The 15957-nt window shown below is 39.3% G+C and overlaps 1 protein-coding gene across 10 annotated transcripts in view; it reads right to left on the reverse strand.

Moving 5' to 3' along the window:
- The window catches only part of RIC3 (RIC3 acetylcholine receptor chaperone), an 81727-nt gene that overhangs the window by 46701 nt on the left and 19069 nt on the right, over positions 1–15957 (reverse strand). For all 10 annotated transcript variants that reach the window (XR_013523288.1, XR_004731291.3, XM_035265705.3 and 7 more), the window contains exon 2: positions 333–559. Coding sequence is in view for 6 of the 10 variants with exons in the window: in XM_035265705.3 (XP_035121596.1) it covers positions 333–559 (227 nt within the window). In the remaining 4 variants the exon portion in view is untranslated. The remainder of the gene's footprint in view (positions 1–332; positions 560–15957) is intronic.

Genomic DNA, 15957 nt, shown 5'->3' on the forward strand with positions numbered 1-15957 from the left:
AGATGTTCAATTTTTATGGGGGTAGGGTGGGGAGGGCTTTGAATTACATCACTCACTGGATTAAGAACCAGAAGATCCAGGTTCAAGTCCTAGTTCTGACGTTTTAGTTGTAAATTTTGGGGCAAAACACTTAAACACTGAGTAAAGATTTATTATGTGAAACTGAAATAATTGCTATCCTAAGTACCTCACAAAGAGGAGTCAGGATTTAAAGAAATGACGAATTTGAAATAATTTTATGAACTGTAAAATGTTTCAATGTAGACAATGATTTTTATTGCCATAATACTAGATTTTCATTGATGTAATATGATTAAGATGATTCTACTTACCTTAAATAGAATGTACAGTATATATAAAAAAATCCCAAAGCCGTAGATTGGAATAATCTGCCCCATCAGGCCTCTTCCACTACCTCCTCCTCCAGCACCTCCACCTGATCCTTTGGCTTTTGCAAATGCCTCTGCAAGATGAGACCTCTGGAAACGAGCCCCAGGAGTCTGGCCATCTGAGGGTGCCTGGTGATGATGCATCATAGGTGGAAATCGACCCAACTTTCCTGAGAAGATAATAATCAGTTTTTATCTCTTCTACTATTTTAAAGATGGCTATCATGAAAACACCAAAGCATTAAGGTATAAATAACAGAGGCCAACTCAAATAAGTTTAAGAAAAAAAAGGGGAACTTAATTAAAAAGATATAGAGGTATCACACAGATACTAAATATGATGTGATCATCTCTAGCTGTTCACCAAACCCATTTTCTCTTCCTTCTGTGTCCTGAGCTAGACCACATTTTTCAGACTCCCATACAGTTAAATGTGGCCATGTAAATGCGTTCCAGTCAAGGAATGTGAGTAATTGTGCTAGCTCAAGACCTGGTCTATAAAACCTTGTTATTCAATTCCATGATCATTTCTCTACTGCAGTATGGATGCTGACACCCAGGGGGACCTTAGAAGCCATGGGTAGAAAACAGCAAAGCCTCCATCAACCTGAACTCCTAAATAACTATGTAGTGCAGAGCCCTCCACTGCTGCCGCCTCACTAACTTAAGAGTCATCTGGACCTGTTTATATGAGTGAGAAATCAACTTCTATTGTGTTAGGGTCTTATACACTTTGTCTATTTGTTATAGCGGTTAGCCACCCCTAAATAACATAGATCAGAAAATGCAATGTGGTCTCAGGAGAAAAGAGAATACAGGAAAGCCATCTGGATCCAGGACAGGTACTTTCACATTCTAACTCATCGCTCTCTCTCTATGGGGCCATAAGGTGTTTTGTTTTTCTGTGCACATCTTTATTCTCCTTTCTCTGCAGACCATTTCTCTAGCTTCTTTGTGCACACAGGGGAAGATGGTCAACCCCACCCCCTGATTTGCACATTCTTCAAGAGGCTAGCTGAGACATCCAAATTTCAAATTCCTTGGAGAACAACTTTAAGTACTCAGCTTGGGTAGGTATACATCTCTTTCCAATCAGCTATACCTGAGCAGACAGGATTCATGTAGCACAAGCAGGGTGAAAAAGGGGCTCAACCTTGTGAGTGGAAGAGCAGGGCTTGGGCCAGTGGGCAGTGGTGGGGAGAGGCAGAAGCAGGGGGAGGTACTTTATTTATTTGCTTGCAGTTTTTTTTTCTTCCATCAAGAGCAGTCAAAAGTTAACACCAACTGCCAGAAAGGAATCTTCAAATGACCACATAAACAGGCTTGCATGAAAAACCACTGGGAAATAACATGAAAGAACAGAAAACACTAGAGAGCGTAAATAACACTCTAAAAATATGAATAAAAAATTGCTGAATTTGACTTGAACAAAATTGACAAAGACGTGGAGAGGCATGAATGCTCATGTACTGTGGGTAAGAGTGTAACTGACACAGATATTCTGCCTAGTGATCTGGCTGTACTTAGTGATATTACATATGTATACACCCTATGATCCAATGATCCCACTCTGGTGAATAAATCCCACAGAAAATCTCAAATAAGGTTATATATACATGTGAATTACAGACTTTATAGACCTATGTGAGAATGTTTGCTGTGAAATATTGTAGCAGGAAGTTTGAAGTAACTGATTTCCTTTGAAAGGATGAAAAATCAAAATGGAGTGAATATAAATACGGAATTCTACATAGCTTTGGAAATCACACTTGAGATATACCTACAGCAACATGAATACGTCTTTAAAAGCATAGTATTAGGTTAAGAATAAGCAAGTACCATTATATAGGTTGAAAACAAACACATAATGACATATTTTTCAAGCAACTATGTAGGTATACAAACGTAAACACATTAGAGTAAGTGCATATGAGCAGGAAAGGGAACTGGAATGTGGGTTAAGCACAAAGGTCTAAAAGTAAAAGAATAAAACGAGAAAGTAAACTTCTACTGACAAAATTAATAAAATGCTATCAACTGAGAACTGTCTTTAAGTTGTTGATGAAGAGTCAAACTCTAAAACATATCAAGAGATTTCTTCTGAGCCAAATGAGTGACCATGGCCCATGACACAGCCCTCAGAACATCTGCCCAAGGAGGTCAGGGTACAGATTGTTTTCCCACATTTTAGAGAGACATGAGACCTCAATCAAATATACTGGTTTGGTTCAGAAAGGCAGGATAATTTGAAGAGGCAGGGGTGTGCTTCCAGCCTATAGGTAGATTTTAAAATTTTCTGGTTGACAATTGGTTGAATTTATCTAAAGACCTGGGATCAATAGAAAGGAAATGTTTAGGTTAAGATAAAGGGTTGTGGAGACCAGGTTTTCCTAGCTTTACTGTGCAGAGGAAGCTCTCAGATAGCAGACTTCTGAGGGAGTAGGTTGTAAAACGTTTCTTATGTGAACGGAAAATATCATGGGCCCCTTCAAGGTGGGCAACTGCTCACAGCAAATCTGCCTCCCATTTCTATTCAAAGTCATCCTTCTGCTCACTGAGACAGATGCATATCTGATTGACTCCTTTGGAAAGGCTAATCAGAAATTCAAAAGAAGGCAACCATTCCTCTCTCACCTATCTGTGACCTGGAAACCCCTTTACCACTTTGAGTCTTTCTGTCTTTGCTCCAAGTTGTCCCGCATTTCCAGACCAAACCAATGTACTTCTTACACATATTGATTCATGTCTCATGTCTCCCTAAATGCACAAAACCAAGCTGTGCCCTGACCATCTTCGGCACATGCCGTCTTCCTGAGGAGTTCCTGAGGCTGTGCCATGGGCATGCGTCTTGAACCTCAGCAAAATAAATTTTCTAAATTAACTGAGATCTATCTCAAATTTGGGGGGTTTATACTTATCAGACTTCAAAGAGTGACTTAGTTGATTTTCTCCTGGGTCTGGAAAGAAAGAAAAAAAAAGCGGGTGGAAAGGAGATTCTCTAGAATGTGGATCTTTCCCACAATAGACAACCTTGCAGGGCAATTTCAAGACATGGCAAGGGAACATATTTGGGGTTAAAATATTTTCATTTCTTTCCTTATTTTTTATGTGAAGTTATGCCACAGTCAGGTGGGAAAGCAGGCTAGATTATATGGGGTTAAATAAAACCCCTCTGATGAGATTTCACAGTTTGTAGGGTATGACTCCTCAGGCTTGTTAGGTAGGAATTTGGGTAAGATTTAAACAATTAGAATTTAGTTCTCAAAGTCAACTCTGCTCCTGAGGTAAGAAATAAGGTAGGTGGGCAGGCAGGCTTGGAAGTTGCCTTCCACCTTGCATCCTTTCTCAGCCGAGCTCCACTCCAATGATACTCCTTTTCCTCTCAATATTGACTTTGGATGACATGGAAATATATGAAAAGAAATGCATCTTTTTAAGAGTGGGTCAGCAACAGAAGCACAGTTTTAGATGGTAAAAGAAAGAAATCACCATGTCACCATCCTTTATTCTGGATGCTGGTGACTACGTCCCTTTAAAATTTTCAGGGATCTTAGTATATTAAATGATGAATACTGGCTTTAGCCATTATGCACCTTCAAAAATATGCCTAGCCAGCATTCAGGAAACTAACTTTTCTCTTGAGAGAATCTGATATATCAGATTCTCTGATGTATCAGGTGGCTAATGTTCAACAAACTAGATCTAATTAATATGTGTAGTAATATGTTGTGGAACTTCACCTTACTTGTTGAGAATACTATCTTCAAAAGTGGCATCAAACAAAAAGAAATAAAAATAGGTACTTACATAAAAAGCACTAATTTGCATCTCTAAAATTTAAGAATGACATTACACATTCTCCCCAAAAACTTCTATAGATTTGTCATCCATGAAGATTTATAGGATACCAATTATGTTCAAGATTCTGCCATATGCAAGAAAAGAAGACAGCAATAAAGGTAATAGAAACAATAGTTCCCACATGGAACAATGCCTTCAAAAGCAGAATATCTAAAACAAAGACACAAATAGCAGCAGCAGCAGCAGCAGAGTGTCAAGGACCTATTACTAAACTAAATATTCAAGTATTGAAAAGATGCAGTCTTTCTTTTTAAAAAAAAAAAGAGGAGTCAAATGGAGTCAATCACTGAAGGGAATGAAAGAATAGCAGAGAAGCAAAAGCATACCAGTAGGAAACAAGAGTGTGTACATGAGATAGGGAAAAAGAAACCATGAAGTAGGACTTACTACCAAATTAGTTTGCCTCCATTTAGGGAAGTAACAAGAGATAAGGAGAAAGAAGTAAAGATGGGGAGGAGTTAAAATGCTAATTTGTGTAGTATATAAATTTGATACATTAGACCTTGATGAGAAGGGTACTTGATGGGGATTAATCTAGCAGCTGAGTATAGGGCCTAATACAGAGAGAAACTAGGGTCTGAGAAAACATAAAAAAGGCTATTACAGTAATTTAGCACTGAGATGCAAATCCCTGAGGTGGTGGCTAGAGCTACAAAAAGGAAAGGATAGGTCTGCAAACTAAAAATAAAATTATAAGCCCACCAACTGACTGATGGATCATCTCCTGGCCAAGGGGACCCTAGAGTAACCTTGAAAACTAAATTCTTGACTATGCTGGGATGAGGGGTTCAGATATACCTCATTATACCCTCTCCCTCACAAACCACTATTAGCCTTTCTTCCCTAACAACTAAACAGAAACCAGCCATTTCAAAAAACTCCACCATGGCTGTCAACCAACCACATGATACTGTCCCTCCTTTGATTGCCTGATAAGAGACTACCAACCACAGAATGGTTCTGGTTAGTCTACAGAGAATGCACAATATTTTCATGCCCTCTGCTTCACCTTTTGATGTCAGAGGGGTGAAAACTCCATTCTCTGACCACACTATCACTATTTTGTGTGCATGAGACCCATAAAGGACATGTTTCTCCTTTCATAAATTTTCATGACTCCCCCTATAGCTTATTGAATATGTAGATATGGTCACCTGCTAAGCATGAATTCCTGTTCCTTTTGCCCATCCCTCCAAGTGTGTGTTCTGCTTTTGGCTGGAGGCTACGCTTCCCAGTCTGTCAGAATGGCCACACTGAAGGTTGTAACTCTTTATAAGAAATAAAGTCTCCTCTTCTAAATTTATAAATCGTATTTTTTAAAGTTAACATGTCCAAGGGCTATTACCATGTAATCAATGGCATTTAACACTGAACAAAATATAGAACTCATGGAGGAGGAGTCAGAAAACTCCACGATCAAGAGTTTAGTTTAAGATAGAGAAGATAATGAAGAAACTTGGAAGGCTTACTGTTAGGAAACAACTGAATATACGTTTTTCACACTTTATATTCCAGGTGTTGATGGAATACAGAGAAAATTTTTTATTAGACTGCAGTTAGGGTTAAGAGGAAACTCTAAGCTACCTAAATGGCAAAGCTAATTAAAATTGAATGAATGGTTCCCAATACCAAAAGGCTGGAAGAATATTGTATTTATGTGCAAAAAGAGAAAGAAAAGACAAAGGAGCTAGCCAAAGATGACTAGAAACAAACCAATATCGTAAAAGAGGAAGACAAAACTGAAAGCAATTGAGAAGCCTGGAAACAGATAAACTAATGGCAATTCTTGTTTTCGGACACAATATATTCTTAAAGAAACAGATGGCCATAACATGAAATCCTGACCGTCCACCTGTTTAGACAATAACAGAAACCACAAGTACTACAAAGCATCAAAGGGGACCTTAAAAGTCATCCAGTCTTAAAAAATGGTGTGGGGACAGCTAGATATTTACATGTATAAGAATAAAATTAGATCCCTATCTCATATCACATACAAAAATTAATTCAAAATGGATTAAAGACCTAATTATAAGAGCTAAAACTTTTAAAATCTTAGAGGAAAACAAAGACATAAATCTTTGTGACTGGATTAGGTGATAGTTTCTTAGAATGGTCACCAAAAGCACAAACAATAAAATGAAAAGTAGACAAAGTTGACTTCATTAAGCATTTTTTTTTTTTGAGACAGAGTCTGCTCTGTCACCAGGTGCCAGGCTGGAGTGCAGTGGCATGATCTCAGCTCACTGTAACCTCCATCTCTTGGGTTCAAGCAATTCTCCTGCCTCAGCCTCCCAAGTAGCTGGGACTACAGGCATGCGCCATCACACCCAGCTAACTTTTATATTTTAGTAGAGGGGGTTTCACCATGTTGGCCAGGATGGTCTCGATCTCTTGACCTTGTGATCTGCCTGCCTCAGCCTCCCAAAGTGCTGGGATTACAGGTGTAAGCCACCACGCCTGGCCAACTTCATCAAACTTTAAAACTCTGGTGCTGCGAATGACATCATTAAGTAAGTGAAGACAATCCACTGAGTGGGAGAAAATATTTGTGAATCATGCATCTGAAAAGGTTTAGTATCCAAAATATATAAAGAATTTTTACCATGCAACATTAAAAAGACAAATAACTCAATTAAAAATGGGCAATTGTGGCCAGGTGCAGTGGCTCATGCCTGTAATCCCAGCACTGTGGGAGGCTGAGGTGGGCAGATCATTTGAGGCAAGAGCTCAAGACCAGCATGGCCAACATGGTGAAACCTTGTCTCTACTAAAAAATACAAAAAAAATTAGCTGGGCGTGGTGGTGCATGCCTGTAACTGTAGCTACTTGGGAGGCTGAGGCAGGAGAATTGCCTCAGGAGAACTGCAGCTACTTGGAAGGCTTACTGTTAGGGAACAACTGAATGAAGAAATCTCCAGGAGATGAAGGTTGCAGTGAGCCAAGATCACACCACTACACTCCAGTCTGGGTGACAGAAGTGAGACTCAGTCTCAAAAAAAAAAAAAAAAAAAAGAGCAAGGGATCTGAATAGACATTTCTCCAAAGAAGACAAACAAATGTCCAATAAGCACAGGAAAGGATGCTAAACCCCGTTCACCATCAAAGAAATGCAAATCAAACTCACAAGGAGATACTACTTCACACTAACAGGATGGCTATAATGAAAAAGATAATAGCAAGTGTTTGAGGGATGTAAAGAAAAAGGAACCCTCTTACACACTGCTGGTGGTCACATAAAATGGTACAGCTGCTTTGGAAACAGTCTGGCAGTTTCTCAAAAGGTTAAACATATTGGAACCATAAGACCCAGAAATTCCACTCTTAGGTATATACCCAAGAATATGCTTACACAAAAACGTGTACACAATTGTTTACAGCATTATTTACTGTATCTTAATGTTCATCAACTGAAGAGTGGATAAACAAAATGTGGTATATTCACACAACACAATATTATCCAGCCATAAAAAAGAATAAAGTATTGATCCATACTAAGACACGGATGAAATGCGAAAATTTTATGCTAAGTGAATACAGCCAGTCATGGAAAACCACATATTATATGATTCCATTAATATGAAGTATTCAGAATAGGCAAGTCTATGGAGACAGAAAGTAGACTAGTGATTACCTAGAGCTGGGGTTTAGGGGGTACAGAGGAGGGGAAAAGTGACTGCCTAATGGGTATAGGATTTTTGGTGGGGAGGTGTGTGATTTAAAACATTCTAAAATTGATTGTAGTGATAGTTGCACAACTCCGTGAATATATTAAAAGCTATAGTGACTGTACATTTTAAATAGGTGAATTGCATGATATGTGAATTATGTCTCAATGAAGCTTTTTTTAAAGTCATCTAGTCTAACCACCTGTGTTTAATACTCATATGCTTCCAACTCTGGTCCTGATTCTGCTGCATACGACAGATAGAAAAAATGCTTTCCCCAGGAAGCTCATGCCACCTGTATACAGCTCTAATAGAACTGTCTTTATATAGAGTTGAGAGGGTAACAGGAGTAAGAAAGGAAACAAAAAATAGGGTTTCAAAAAGCAACACTGAATGAAACATGATGAGGTAAGAAGAAACCTATGTTAGAACTGATTAAAGAGGCTATTGATAAAGAAACTTGTATTCAAATTAAGAAGGTTATTGATCATATCAAAGAGATGTTGAAAAAGTAAAAAAAAATACCATTTTCAAGGACAGAAGAGGGATTTGGAGAGCAATGGAACATATAGACTAGATAGCAAAAATGTTTTATATCCTAGAAGAAATCCGAGTACTTTATATTTGGTATCATTTTTTACATATTTACTGCTGAGCACTTAACAATGTGGCAGACACCGTCAGGCACTGAGATTAGAATGACAAATAGAACAGAATCTCTGTCTTTAAAAAGCTTACAGACGGGAGAACGATCCAAGATGGCCGATCGCTAACATCCTGGGATTGCAGCTCTCAGGGAAGGCGCGGAGAACTAGAGGACGCCACACTTTCAGACAAATTCTGGTCGCTCACGGGAGCAGAAGATCCTCCAGTGGTGGAAACACATGAGTCGCCAGCGCGACTCTTGTGGTAGGCGCAGCGGTTCCGCCGGCACCTCGACGCGGCAGCACTAGGCGCAGAGTAAACAGGACCGCTTCCCCTTCTGACCGAGGTTTGGAGCCCCTGGAAGGCAGAGTCGCCTACTACGGAAACAAGAAGGAAGACTGACAGGAGAATCCTGGGCAGAAAAACACCATCAGTTTTAATGCCGCTGCTCTGGCCCTGGGAACTAACAACCTGGACGTCCACTCAAGAGACCTAATCTGAAAGTTGGTAATTTCAAAGACGACAGGAGGATAAATTTACAATGACGGGAAGAAACCAGCGTAAAAAAGCTGAGAATACTCAAAGTCAGAACGCCTCTCCCTCTAAAGATGATCACAGTTCCACATCAACAATGGAACAAGGCTTGATGGAGAACGAGCGCCTCCTGATGACAGAATCACTCTTCAAGGAATGGATAATAACAAACTTCAGTGAGTTAAAAGAACATGTTGTAGCCCAACGTAAAGAAACTAGGAACTTTGAAAAAAGGTTTGATGAAATCCTATTGAGAATAGACAACTTAGAGAGGAGTATGAGTGAAATAATGGAACTGAAGAATACAATACAGGAACTTCGAGAAGTATGCACAGGTTTAAACACTGGAATTGTTCAAGCAGAAGAAGGGATATCAGAGGTCAAAGTCCAACTTAATGAAATAAACGTGAAGAAAAGATTAGAGAAAAAAGGATAAAAAGGAATGAGCAAAGTCTCCAAGAAATGTGGGACTATGTGAAAAGACCAAATTTACGTTTGATAGGTGTACCTGAATGCGACGGAGAGAATGAATCCAAGCTGGAAAATACCCTTCAGGATATTATACAGGAAAATTTTCCTAAACTAGCAAAGCAGGTCAACATTCAACCCCAGGTAATACAGAGAACACCACAAAGATATTCCTCAAGAAGAGCAACCCCAAGGCACATAATCGTTAGATTCACCAGGGTTGAAACGAAGGAGAGGATACTAAGGGCAGCCAGAGAGAAAGGTCAGATTACCCACAAAGGCAAGCCTATCAGACTTACAGCAGATCTCTCGGCAGAAACTCTACAGGCCAGAAGAGAGTGGGGGCCAATATTCAACATCCTCAAAGAACAGAACCTTCAGCCCAGAATTTCATATCCAGCCAAACTAAGCTTCACAACTGAAGGAAAAATAAAATCTTTTATGAACAAGCAAGAACTCAGAGATTTTATTACCACTAGGCCTGCTTTACAAGAGCTTCTGAAAGAAGCATTACACACAGAAAGAAACAACCAGTATTAGCCTTTCTAAAAATACACCAAAAAGTAAAGAGCACCAACATAAAGAAGAATTTACACCAACAAATGGATAAAACAGCCAGTCAACATCAAATGGCAGTAACCCTAAATTTAAATTGACTGAATTCCCAATCAAAAGACACAGCCAAAACCCAACGGCATGTTACATCCAGACCTGTTTCACATGCAAGGATACACAAAGACTCAAAACAAAGGGATGGAGAAAGATTTACCAACCAAATGGAGAGCAAAAATAAATAATAAATAAATAAAAAGCAGGAGTTGCAATTCTTGTATCGGATAAAATAGATTTTAAAACAACAAAGATATAGTGGTAAAAGGATCAATGCAACAACAAGAGCTAAAGATCCTAACACCCAGATAGGAGACTTAGATTCAATGAGACAGAAAATTAATAAGGATATCAAGGACTCGAACTCAGATCCAGAACAAGTAAACTTAATAAATATTTATAGAGCTCTCCACTTCAAATACACAAAATATACATTCTTGTCAATACCACATCACACCTACCCATTAGTTTAAATGAAACATTGATTGGCCATTATTAATACCCAATTTTTTTCAAAATAAAGCAATATTTCCATTTACTCTCCCTCTTTCTCTTCCTCTTTCTTCCTCTCCTTTACTTATTTTTTTTTTTTCTTTCCTTCTCTTAAAAAAAAAAAGAAATCAACTTGTAAACCTCTAGATCCAGGTCGGCCATGTCTCTTTCATTGCTTGATTTCCTTTCTTCCCTTCCCTCCCTCCCTCCCTCCCTCCCCGCTTCCTCCCTTTCTTCCTTCATCCCTTCCTTCCTCGCTACCGTCCTTATTCCCTTCCTTCCTGCCTTCCTCCCCCGCCCCAAAAAAATAAATAAATAAATAAATAAATAAAAGTTTACAGACAAGGAGTGTAGTTACAATGACATGGTAACTCTACCGTAACCATCAAATGCAATGGCTTTTTTCTCAGTTCTCTTAATTTTCTGCAGTACAAAAAAGTGATTATAACATAGTGGTCATTCAATAAATGTTGAATTAATCTGAATAAATCCTTGTCAAATTTTCCTGCCTTAATCTCTATGGCACATTACTCTTCTCTTTCCCCACTGGTCTTCAACCTATTCCTTCTCAATCTCTTTTAACCCCTTTTGCCAATACTTTGTCTCAACCTGTTCTTTCTTTATATCTTCCTTCAGCAAACTCATTTATTCTCAATGAATACATTATAATTTCTAAAATGTGTACTTCTAAATCTGACTTTTCCCCCCAAGCTCTTGTCTCTTATCTCTAAATTCTGTTAGTATATGTGTCTTCCTGTATGTCTACCATCTCAAGCCTAAGAACGAACTCGTTTTCACTTCATAAAACCTGCTTTCCTCTTGTATTTCCTTTCTTTGTAGACTCATTTTCTGAGACCTTTAGGCTTGAGACCTACAGCCTCTGCTACCTGTGACACTTAAGATGGTAGGTAATGATGACAATGCTGCATTTGGCAAAGATTTCTCTTCTCACAAAGTTAAGAAGACTCAACAGGTAGCAACCTCACTTCTTGGATATTGCTACCACCATGTTTCTTAAAACTGAATAGCCCAGAATCTATAAAAAGTCAATGATTATAAAATATTTGAAAATTTCTAGCTGAATTTTTTTTTAACAAAGGAAAAATCTGAAACTATGAAATATGCCAGGTATATAAAAGTATACTGGCTGGGCACAGTGGCTCATGCCAGTAATCCCAGCACTTTGGGAGGCCAAGGCAAGCAGATCATGAGGTCAGGTGTTCAAGACCAGCCTGACCAATATGGTAAAACCCCATCTCTATTTAAAATACAAAAATTAGCCGGGCAAGGTGGCACGCACCTGTAATCTCAGCTACTCAGGAGACTGAGGCAGGAGAATCACTTGAACCTGGGAGGTGAAGGTTGCAGTGAGCCAAGATCGCACCACTGCCCTCCAGCCTGGGCAACAGAGTGAGACTCCATCTCAAAAAAAAAAAAAAAATATATATATATATATATATAGATAGATAGATAGAGAGAGAGAGAGAGAGATATGATAATTTGTGAACACTCATATATCTACCACCCAAATATAACTGAAGCCCCTTGTGTTCTTTTCCCCCACACCCTCTCTGAGATAAATATAACTCTGATTTTGGTGCTTACGCTTAGAATGTGTGCTTTTAGATTTTTACTGCATAACTATGTATCTATAAACAACATATAATTTTGTTTTGAATGTTTTAAAACTTTATACTGTGAATAGACAGTGGTGATGGTTGTACAACAATGTGAATGTAAATGCTACTGAACTGTTTACCTAAAAATGGTTAAAATAGTAAATGTTACATATCTTTTACCACAATTTTAAAAAGTCCTTTATATTATGGGATTGTATTAGACATATGCTTCTTCAACTTTCCTTTTCTGCCTTTTTTTCAGGTGGGGAATCAACATTTTGGCCAAGAAATGTGTCCATATTGATATGTATAGCTCTAGTTGATTCATTTAAACTGCAATATAGCATCACATCGTATGACCCTCTCATAATTTATTTACCCCTTTTCTGGCTGATAAACATGTAGATTTTCAATTTTTCTCTATTACAAATGTTCTACTTCAGAGTTACACTACAAATAAGATTTGTGTGTTTTTTAAGTTTGCTTTATTAAAAACAGCTAAAGAGATCAGCATAAAGATAGCAGAACATAAAACTGTAGGTTTTCTTTTTTTTAAGTTATCTGTTTATTGCATTTCTTTTTTCTTATTATCATACTTTAAGTTCTGGGGTACATGTGCAGAACGTGCAGGTTTGTTACATAGGTATACATGTGCCACGGTAGTTTGCTGCCTCCATCACCCCATCACCTACATTAGGGATTTCTCCTAATGCTATCTCCCCAGCTATCCCTCCCCTAACCCACCACCCCACTGACAGACTCCGGTATGTGAAGTTCCCCTCCCTGAGTCCATGAGTTCTCACCGTTAAAAAACTGTAGGTTTTCTAATCTAGAAAACGAAACAGCAGTGTGGCTATCTCTACAGGTACTTAAGAATTCTCTAAAAGGAAATGTGACTAAATCCTAATTGTTTACTGAAAGCTTTCCCATATTTAGGTTTCCTTAATTATTAAAATTTAATCCCAAAATTTGGAGGCCGAGGCAGGAGGTTTGCTTGAGCCCAGGAGTTTAAGATCAGTCTGGGCAAGATGGGAAGACCTCCTCTCTACAAAAAACTTTTATGAATCAGCTGGCTGTGGAGGCATGTGCCTGTAGTCCCAGCTACTCAGGAGGCTGAGGCATAAGGACCACTCAAGCCTAGGAGTTTGAGGCAACAGTGAGCTATGATCACGCCTCTGTGTGATCAGCCTGAGCAACAAGAGACCCCACCTCAAAAAAAAAATCATTTAAACTTAACTAAAAACTTAATGTTAATGGATTCTGGCCAGGCACGGTGGCTCATGTCTGTAATCCCAGCACTTTGGGAGGCCGAGGCAGGCAGATCATCTGAGATCAGGGGTTTGAGACCATCCGGGCCAACATGGCAAAACCCCATCTCTATGAAAAATACAAAAATTAGCTGGGCATGGTGGCACATGCTGTAATCCCAGCTACAGGAGACGAAGGTAGGATAATCGTTTGAACGCAGGAGGCAGAAGTTGTAGTTGCAGTGAGCCGAAATGGCACCACTGCAGTCCAGCCTGGGTGACAGAGTAAGACTCTGTCTCAAAAAAAAACCAAAATTAATGGATTTTACAAAGTGAAGCTCTACCTTCCTTTGTTAATAACCATACCTATTGCTAAAAACAAAACAAAAACTTTAGCACTGTTAACAAAAGGGTTTTCTGAAAGCAATATTAACTCATCTGCAGCATTTCATTTTTGGGACAAATAAATCTATAAAGAACTGGACATGTTTCTATTTTAATAAAAAAAAATAAAGGCCAGGTACGGTGGCTCACGTCGATAATCCCAACACTTTGGGAGGTCGAGGTGGGCAGATCACGAGGTCAGGAGTTCGAGACCAACCTGGCCAACATGGTGAAACCTCGTCTCTACTAAAAATACAAAAAACTTAGCTGGGTGTGGTGGCACATGCTTGTAATCCCAGCTACTCAGAAGGCTGAGGCAGGAAAGTAGCTTGAACCTGGGAGGCAGAGGTTGTGGTAAACCGAGACTGAGCCATTGCACTCCAGCCTGGGTGACAGAGTAAGACTCTGTCTCAAAAAAAAAAAAAGAAAGAAAGAAAGAAAAAAGAAAAGAAACAGTGGTTCAAGAAAGGTCGTAATGGGGCCAGTTCCTTAAGATATTTGATTCAGCATTACTTAAAGTAGAAGCCAAGACAATAGCTGTTTTTCCTCACAGGTCTCCTCCAAGGGCCCTATGGTTTTTTTTTTGTTTTTTTTTTTTGAGACAGAGTCTCTCCCTGCCGCCCAGACTGGAGTGCAATGATGCGATCTCGGCTCACTGCAACCTCTGCCTTCTGGGTTTAAGTGATTGTCCTAACTCAGCCTCCAGAGTAGCTGGGACTAGAGGCACATGCTACCACACCCAGCCAATTTTTTGCATTTTTAGTAGAGACAGGGTTTCACTGTGTTAGCCAGGATGGTCTCAATCTTCTGACCTTGTGATCCGCCTGCCTCAGCCTCTCAAAGTGCTGGGATTATAGGCATGAGCCACCATGTTTGGACCGGAAGGGCCCTATCTTGTTACATTTCCCTTCTACCGGATTCTGCTTTGTTCTCTATTGCTTTGACATTTTCTGCTAATTTAATCAGATTTTTTTCATCTTTTATCAACCTCTCCAATCTCAATCCACCCTATGCATTACTAAAAGAGATAACCATGTGTCTAAGTTTCTTAGCACAGGGCTTGATCCATACACTCAATACACATCAGTTACCACTGTTTTGTTACCCGAATAATCTTCCTAAAGCACAATTCTAACTGGTCTTGCCATTTCTCTGATCAAAAGCTTCTAATGGTCTCCACTGATGACAAAGGGCTGTATTAGAGCAGGATGGAGGTAGCAGAGTGAACTAGAATGAGTACCACCTTTTCAGTCAGCTATTGGTTAAGATTATGGCTGTGCCTCCAACTATTTCAGTGGAGGTTAAATTAATCTTTGTAGAGCTAATTTTCATCATCTGTAAAATGGTATGATATCTACTTTCCAGAGTTTACAAGAATTACAGATTAACTGATATCATATATTCAAAGCAGCTAGCACATATAGTAGGTATTTAACAAATTCTGATTTTCCTTCCCCATGTAATAACTTAACCTGGGTTAGCCTAACTGACTCCATCTCAGCGATAAGCTCCAGCCTAGCTTCTCCCTCCCTGCCACAGCCCCCACAGGTACATAGCTGGGTCATGCTGCACTTAAAAGCCTTGAAGTGTTAAAGTTTGAAGCACACTGTTCTTCACACCTGTAACCATTGTAACTGCATCCTGCTTGGCAAGTCTACCTGCTGTTGTGAATACCCTCCTTGGTGATTGATTGTATGGAAAGTTCCCCCTGCTACTCCCCTTGATGACCATATGGAAATACCCTTAGCAACCAACAATCGTGGAAACCTTCTGCCCCCTGGTTACCAGCTTCCTTATCTAACTTGCTTGTTCTGCTTCTGTAAAATTCTGCTTCAGCTACTATCCCCCCGCCCCACCTAAATCAAAGTATAAAAGATAACCAAGTCCCTTCCTCGGGGCTGAGAGAATTTTGAGCATTAGCTGTCTCTTAGTCGTCGGCAAATAAAGGACTCTTAATTTGGAACTCAGAGCGTGGCACATTCCTTCTGACTTGCTCGGTTACAACACCCACAAACTGAATTCCTAAACAACTGAATTCCAT

Source organism: Callithrix jacchus, chromosome 10 (genome assembly GCF_049354715.1).
Source record: "Callithrix jacchus isolate 240 chromosome 10, calJac240_pri, whole genome shotgun sequence".
Classification (NCBI taxonomy): domain Eukaryota; kingdom Metazoa; phylum Chordata; class Mammalia; order Primates; family Cebidae; genus Callithrix; species Callithrix jacchus.